At 39.6% G+C, this 7,681-nt stretch overlaps 1 protein-coding gene across 2 annotated transcripts in view; it reads right to left on the reverse strand.

The window, feature by feature from the left end:
* LOC106516536 (protein shisa-9) overlaps nucleotides 1-7,681 on the reverse strand; it is a 138,620-nt gene that overhangs the window by 122,904 nt on the left and 8,035 nt on the right. The window contains exons 3-4 of one of the 2 annotated variants that reach the window (XM_014006944.1): nucleotides 4,645-4,806; nucleotides 3,156-3,785 (exon numbers count right to left, since the gene is read on the reverse strand). In XM_014006944.1, coding sequence (XP_013862398.1) covers nucleotides 3,156-3,721 — 566 coding nt within the window. In that variant the 5' untranslated portion in view covers nucleotides 3,722-3,785; nucleotides 4,645-4,806. Of the gene's footprint in view, nucleotides 1-3,155; nucleotides 3,786-4,644; nucleotides 6,493-7,681 lie in introns of those variants that run through there. The other variant, XM_014006943.1, reaches the window with a different exon arrangement.

Here is a 7,681-nt window from a genome sequence, read left to right on the forward strand (position 1 = left end):
GTGTGTGTGTGTGTGTGTGTGTGTGTGTGTGTACTTGTATTTGTTATATTTTTAGGACCGTAGACTTACATCAAACTGGTCTAACATATACAACTAATTAATATTTATAGCCAATCTAATTACAGCCTTAACAAGCAAATTTATTCTGCATTTTAACCAATACTGAGCTAAACGTTGGTGTGGTAGTAGCTGAGAGTCAACCCAATATAAACACCAAGCACTAACATGCAAATTGAACACTTTTTATTTTTTGTTTTTGACTTGACCGTGCAAGAAGGTGAGTGATATGCTAATGTCTTCAAAGAATGCCAGTTTTTATTATAAGAGAACAAAAACAACACTAAAACCAAGTGATAGTTTTTTTTCTTGTTGTTTTGTTTTGTTTTATGTTTTTTAAATTGTTTTAAGATAGAAACAACTCACTTTGTTGCTCAGCCCATTTAGACTAGCCATTAGCTGGTGAGTTTGAACTGATAAGAAGTGAATTGTTTCTCATCTTTTCTACTGAGTCCAACTTCAAAAGATCTGAACTATCTTTTAAAGTCAAACTTGTTTCTCCAATTTGTATTTGTTTGTTTGTTTGCTTGTTTATGAGTCTCAAAAGTCCAAAATGCTAGTTTGCTCATGTTATATGTGCCAAATTTATACCTGAACTTCATGCTCTAAAATCGAATCTAAAATCAAAATATCGCTGCTTTGATACTTCAGTCATTTCAGGTAACAGTGTGTCACGTGCTCAGTCTGTAGATGTTACATGTTCAGTTTTTTTTTTTTTCATTTTATTATGTTGATGTAACGTAATTTTAGATGTAAGTTTTCCTTTTTATGTTAGTCCTTGATAAWGAAACAATCATTTATTTGAATGGTTTTATCATTTTACTTCTTTTTTATTGTTTAAAACACCATTTTCACAAATTGCATATGATTGTGTCTCTGTATCTTCTGTTAGCTCAACTATATTGTAGATGAGAGCGCTACCTCGATATACCTCTGAGTTGAAAACAAATACAAAAATTACCTGGAGTCTTGTATTTTTTTATAAAGTTATAATTTGAAATACGTTACTTTTTTAGATTTACAAGACACATTAGGTGTGTTTGCACAAAGTATCAGTAATGGATCAGTATTGCTGACACCAGCCTGAGTTTTAAGTATCAGACTCAGAAAGGAAATCAGTGGTATCGAACATTAGTTCAAGGAGTAAAAGATGCCCGGACGTGTCAGCTTTTCTTAATAAATCAGTACAGTTCAACAAGAAATGTGTTCGTCTATCCTCATCGTCCAGCCCGGCGAAGTAAAGAGAGGACCAGGTATTGACAAGATTTTAAAGGAACTCTCATGCTTCAACTCTTAACACCTGATTGGCTGCTGATCACTCGGAGCACACGCACTTTCTCTTCCTCCCTCTCCCTGCTTCTCGTTTTCTCTCTCACACAAACACGCACTCCTGCTTTTTGTATACAAGCCACTGGCTGCCTTCCAGCCACATCAGATCAATACTCCACCCTTCCCCAGAAAGAACCCACCCTCATGCTTCTCATTGTTCTCTAGAGGCCACGTGTTGCCACGGTCAGAGTTGTGTCACAGCGATCGATCAGCCATCGATGTGGAGCTGCGACACCAGCGTAGAGAAAACGCAACAACAGAGTCCTCTGGTTTCCACCAAACGTCACCAGCTCTCCTCCAAACCCYTGCTCGACTGACTTCTCTTTAGTCTCTGCCTGTCGTCTCTTCATGTCTTGTTTTTTAGTTTTTTTTTCTCTGCAACCTGAGAATAGCTCAGTATATCCATGGCTCCCTCGTGGTTACAAATGGGCGTCAGACCAATTAACACCTCACAGTTATTCCATTCGGTCGCTGTATTGATTACCTGGCCGGTGACATTCTGACACATTTATGGAAATATGCAGGTCTGCAATATGCCATGTCTGCTGGTGATGTGCTAAAACGCCTTACAGAACAATGTTAAATCTGAAAGCTAATTCAGGTTTTAATTTAATTAGTGGTTCATTGACTTTAACATTTGGGAATAAAATAAACACAAAAAGTGAAGCAACAGATTATTTATTCTGAGCAGTATGGGATGCAGTGTTTTCTTTTCTTATTAGGTTATATGTTTTAATTTTCAAGTAATTTGACCATCATTTATGTGGTCAGTTTGTTAGTAGTAGACAAATTAAGCCTAATCTAATAGTTCAAATGGTTTAACATGAGGTTCTGTGAAAACGTCTAAACAAATATTATCTTACCTGTTACTTTTTGAAAATCTTCAGTTTATTTTTGACCAAACTGACAGGCTATTGCTAAAACAAAAGTCGATTGCTTCCATCATAAAACTACGCCAATCTTAAAAATGTCATAGCCATTTATAGGGAACATTTATAAATCTTTACATTGCAGTCATTTTCCCAATACATGGTTATTTATTTACACTGAATTTTAGTCATTTTCCACAACAGCRAATTCCAGCTGACACACATTCTTTGAAGCCAGTCTGCCTGCCAGAATAACCTTTTTAATTGAAAGATTTGGAAAATGGAATTTTAATAAACCATTATTAAAAAATTTAAACATTGAGATTTTAATTTTATTAGCCATAATTAGTGATTAATTATATAGTGGTCCATTAACCTGGTCAGAACTTTATTCCTCCAAACTAAAGAGGTTCAAAGAGCTATACAGCAAGTAAGGTATTCATTRTTCAAAACCTTTCCCTAAAATGTTTCAAAAGTTTTGACTGATTGTTAAAAACACACATTTGAAAGTAAAAGGCATATAAAGAGGAAAAAATGGAAAAGTTACCTCCATATTTACACATACTGTATGTGCTGGGACTAACAGATGGTTAACACAGAAACCAAACAATGGAGAAAGGAAAAATTATTTAGAGAACAAACTAGTCAGAAAAGCTCCTTTCCCTTGATTTAATTTTAGCGCTAAGCTAACCAAACTGACTGATGACTGCTGTTAGTAGTTAACTAACTGTTTAGTAATTAAGGTACCACTGAGATAAATCCAAAAAAGCTCCCTCACCTGCCCAATAATTTCCATCCATCCATCCATCCATCCATACATCCATCCATCCATCCATCCATCCATCCATCCATCCATCCATCCATCCATCCATCCATCCATCCATCTACATCAGCTCCTACCTGGAGTTGGTCATATCCGTTTGTCCTCCTTGACTCTTTTCCAGTCCGAGTTTAGTAAAAATCCCCACCAGCACCATGATGGCCACCACCCCACAGATTATATACACAATCATATGGGTCCGATCCCGATCAGGTTCCTGATGGCCCTCAGTGACGGGCACCCCCGGTTTCCCAGTGTTCGCCCACACAGGAGTGTCRTAGTTGGAGCAGGAGGTCTGGTCCAAACTGTGGACTTTGAACTGGCAGCAGAAACGGTAGAAGCAGGAGCCGCAACAGAACCTGTAGATACCTGCGTTACAGTTAAACGGTGGGTCCCACTGGCCCATTACGTCATAGTAACCCCAGCAGCGGTTCCCGGCCGTTGGATCTGTTTGGACCTCTGGGTCTGGTGTTGGCGTTGCCAGAGCTGCCTCTGTTAACACAGATGATTCGGTTGTCTGGTTGCTGGAAGGTGCTTGTGCCAAAGCTTGACCTGATGGCCACGAGTTCAGTCCACTCAAGGAGGTCAAACCCAGTAGAATGGCCAATGAGAAGTTTATCAGTAGTGAATACATGGAAGTGGCCATCTTGGGTTGCAGTTCTTTGCAGTGTCTTAACTCAATTGAGTTAATACGAAAAGGCCAAAAGATCCTGAAACAAGAAGAAACACATTTATATATCTTATTTAGAGATTTGAATGTTGTGTTTAGTTTGTAAATTTCAAAGAAGGGCATTGTATATTGTTAAACAATAATGTAAATGAGTCTGAATTAGCGATAAGGCTACTTTTTGTTGGTATGCTTATTTTTTCCCTGCATTTTTCAGTACTTATCTCATTCCACATTTTTTGTGCTATTTCAGCAATTTCTATATATGCTTTATACACTTGGATTTTCTTGTTGTTCTGCTTTATTTAATTTTTTGCACTAATTTCAGCTTTCTTCAGCTACTGTGCTGATTTTCGTATTGTTTTGTGCCCTTTARTGACAATTCAGACCTTTTCAACTTTGTGCTTCTTTCAGCTTCTTTCTGCTGTTTTACAGTTTTTATTATTATTTAGCTGCTTTGTGCTGATTTAATCGGTTTTCTGTGTTTTAGCTACTATTTAGCTAATTCGATTTTTTCAAGTAAATTCACTTTGCGATAATCTTTAGCGTCTTACTGCTCAATTCAGCAAACATGCTTTGTTTCTTTGTGCTATTTTAAGCTATTTTTAGACTAGTTTTAGCTTTTTTAGCTATTCAGCAAAAATCTTTCAGCATCAAGCTTGCACCCTGCATTTTCACAAGAAATGCAAATTCTCAAATTTCATTTGTTGTCCTTTGATGTCATTAAAATGTAAACTAACATTCCTTAAATAAATGCCTACCTTGCATGCTAAACTTGTTAACAAAAATCCCACGTGATCTGTTAGTGAGTGGAGTATGATCTGGAAATACTTCTCAACAACTCAGAATTTGCACGGTTTCAGAGTGAAATGCTGTCTACAAGAAGCAAGACAATGGTTCACCTTTCACAAACCCTTGCGGCATCAGCAGACAGCAGAGGTTGGTCGTAGACAAAACCAAATCCTAGAAGGCGAAGCTCCAGTTCAGGAGGGCGTATTACCTATGAATGAACTTGCCCCCTGGCATTTCCAGCAATGAGCTCTCCCATCGAGTGGATGAATAATCTGTGAAAAGTGAGAACTGTGGGTTCCTAATGGCACTAACAGGCAAAGCAAATCCTTCTCAAACTTGCAGTTAGCTCCCCATGGAGTTTGTTTTATTTAGATCATTCCAAAAATAGACTCATATTCCTGAGCAGATAACTTAACAAAGAAGTCAAAACGGGTCTAGTGTCCAGATATGTCCTCCTCAGATCTTAACTTGCATTTATCATCCTGCTTTTCTCAATGTCATCGTCCCAAAGAAGCTTTTTTACTTTTGCAGTGGGCATCTTCTCACTGTAGTCCACTTTGAAAAATGTTCCTCCTTCTCTTTAGCTGATATCTTTGTGAACTGATCTGCTTTAAGTTAGCACAGATAGCTCCTTCCTGTGTTCAGCCGAAGACCCAACAGGTACAACAACAGCTGTTAATTATCTAATTATCTTCCAGCTAAAATCTTGTGGTACTTAAGAGTCCAAAAGCATCCCTAAGGGGCTTGTTTCCCCCCCTGCTTTTCACACGTGCACACACTTCCTCTCAAACACACACACATTCAAAAGCAGCTCAGTTCCCTGATGACAGAAACCCTGTGAGTAGCTTTTAAGCAGCACACACAGGAGTCCAGCGGCTTTCGGTGCTCGGCATGCGCAGAGCTCCTGTTGCTGCCCTGAAACCCCTCTTCTTCGTGGATTCACAGGTTCTCTGGCAGACCCGGGACACTACTCTGCCTTTCAGCCTGCTCAGATCTGTCCTGCAGCACGGGGGGGAGGGGGGGTTCTGTTTTGGTGCTAAATCTCACTGTTTTAGATCTGCTCCGTGGAAAGAAGAGTGGCACGGTTGTTTGGCGTTGCTGCTTTCTTTTTCTTCCTTACTTTTTCCCGCTCATTCCATTCTCTAATCCTAATCTCCCGCCATCCTTTCTTTGATGTTCCTGCCTCCTGTCTCTTCCACCAACTTACCTCACCCCCCTCTTTTTCCCCTCAGACCCTGTAGGACTTTCCCCCCTGTGCCTGAGGATGCTATCAGCATGGGTGGGTAAAGAGGGGGTCAGGGGGAGCGTGTGGACTGTCCTCTGCACTTTCAGCAAAGCCTCGCTGGATTTATACAGAGCCACGACCCACACGGACGACAGAAAACAAGTGGAGATGCGACAGCCAAACGGCAGTGTGGCACCCGCAAGGGCAGATCAAAAAAAATATGTACATCCTGTTTTCAACAGAAGCCCCTTTAGAAATGAACCAAAATGTTGGCTCAACTACTCAGTTGCCCAGTTTTAGATTTCTTTTCTGTTTGCCTCTTTCTTTTTTTTGCCAAAAAAAATAATGAAAAAAATTTGAGAGAAAAACATCAAAGTGACAATATACAACAGCTTTTAAGCAAATGCTGCATAATATCTCCCAAATTTTGTCGCTTTTTGATGTTAATTCAGTCGTAGTCCGGCTGCAGCTTCTTTGAAAACAGGCATAATTTGATATATATGTATAGGAATTTTATATATATATCATATGTATGTGTTTTCACTGGTGCTCTGCTTGTGGGATGCTCCAAACAAAAGTGTGAAGGAAAAGCAATCAAACGGCTTTCTTTAATTCCATCCTCTCCTGTTGTTGTTGCCTCCTCATCAGCGTGTATTCCCTTTTATATCCTCGGTTTGCTCGGAGCGTCTGCGTCCCGTCTGCTGCTGCTTCTGCCTCTGCTGCTCTGTTCCAGGACTGGCTGACAATATCTCATGCAATCACTCCCTCTCTCCCCTCCTCCTCCCTCTCACAAGTCCCTCCTCTCTTTCTTTCTCTCTCCTGCCTTTCCTCGTTGTACCTTTGTGCACAACTGAGCGCCCTGCTCTCCTCCTGCTGACTCTCCCTGCCACCCTTCTCCTCTCTCACTCATTATTTGTCAGTAATACAGTTCATCCCTATTTTTTCATTCCCTGTGTTTATGTTTGGTTGTAAATTGTCAACCAATCCAGAGACCCTTCACCTACTCAGCTGAGGATGGGTATGGTTTTTAATGTTTTATTTTTGTAGGATGCAGGAGCTGTCCCTTGAAGTGGGGGTACTGTGTGTGGGAGGTTTGAACTTTGACCGTGTTTTTGGTCACAGATTTGTTTCTAGAGCTGAGTGATGATAGATATTGTTGTTATTTTATTGCCCAACCCAACTTTTTCCCACTTTTCATTCAAGCTCTTTTCATTTGGATTTTTTCTCTTGGCTATCATGAAAGGCAGGTGATAATGTCAGTACCTTTGTACGCGTGTGCTCATTTATTCAAGTATCATCAAAATATTGCATGAACCGCTCAACATGTTTACAACATAGAAAATGCTCATTGCATCTACAGTTTTGAAGTTAACCTGAAAAGAGATACTCACCACACCTAACAAAAATGACTATATTTATGTCAATATCAGAGATAATGAGCTGATATTTGTTTTGTTTTTTTCTTGCTGAGATTCACCCGTAACATACACCCTGACACTAAGACTAAAATTTTAGACATCAGCTATCATAGAGAACCCTACCTATATGTTGTCAAAACATCTCACAAACCCCTGAATGGATTTTATTGAAACTCGCAGAAAGGAATAACTGGGCCAATCTTTGACATGAATTGATGGGGTGAATTCTGTCTTTTAGCAAAACACTCATGCATGCGAGAGGAGATTAGCATAATTACCACCCCAAAAACACCATATAAGGCTATGTTTCCTGCCTCAGATACAAGGAAGTGTCCATTCATGAAAATGACAGCGAAAACTAAAAAGAAGAACTTTACGAGTTCAGAGATTGAAGACCGTCTGTCAGAGATCCAGAAAAATTCAAAATATATCTGGCACTTAGGAGAAAACCCAGGACTCGCTGGAGGGATTATGTATCCCCTCTGGCCTGGGAACGTCTCGGAG

The sequence above is a fragment of the Austrofundulus limnaeus genome, unplaced genomic scaffold, assembly GCF_001266775.1.
Source record: "Austrofundulus limnaeus strain Quisiro unplaced genomic scaffold, Austrofundulus_limnaeus-1.0 Scaffold38, whole genome shotgun sequence".
Taxonomy (NCBI): Eukaryota; Metazoa; Chordata; class Actinopteri; order Cyprinodontiformes; family Rivulidae; genus Austrofundulus; species Austrofundulus limnaeus.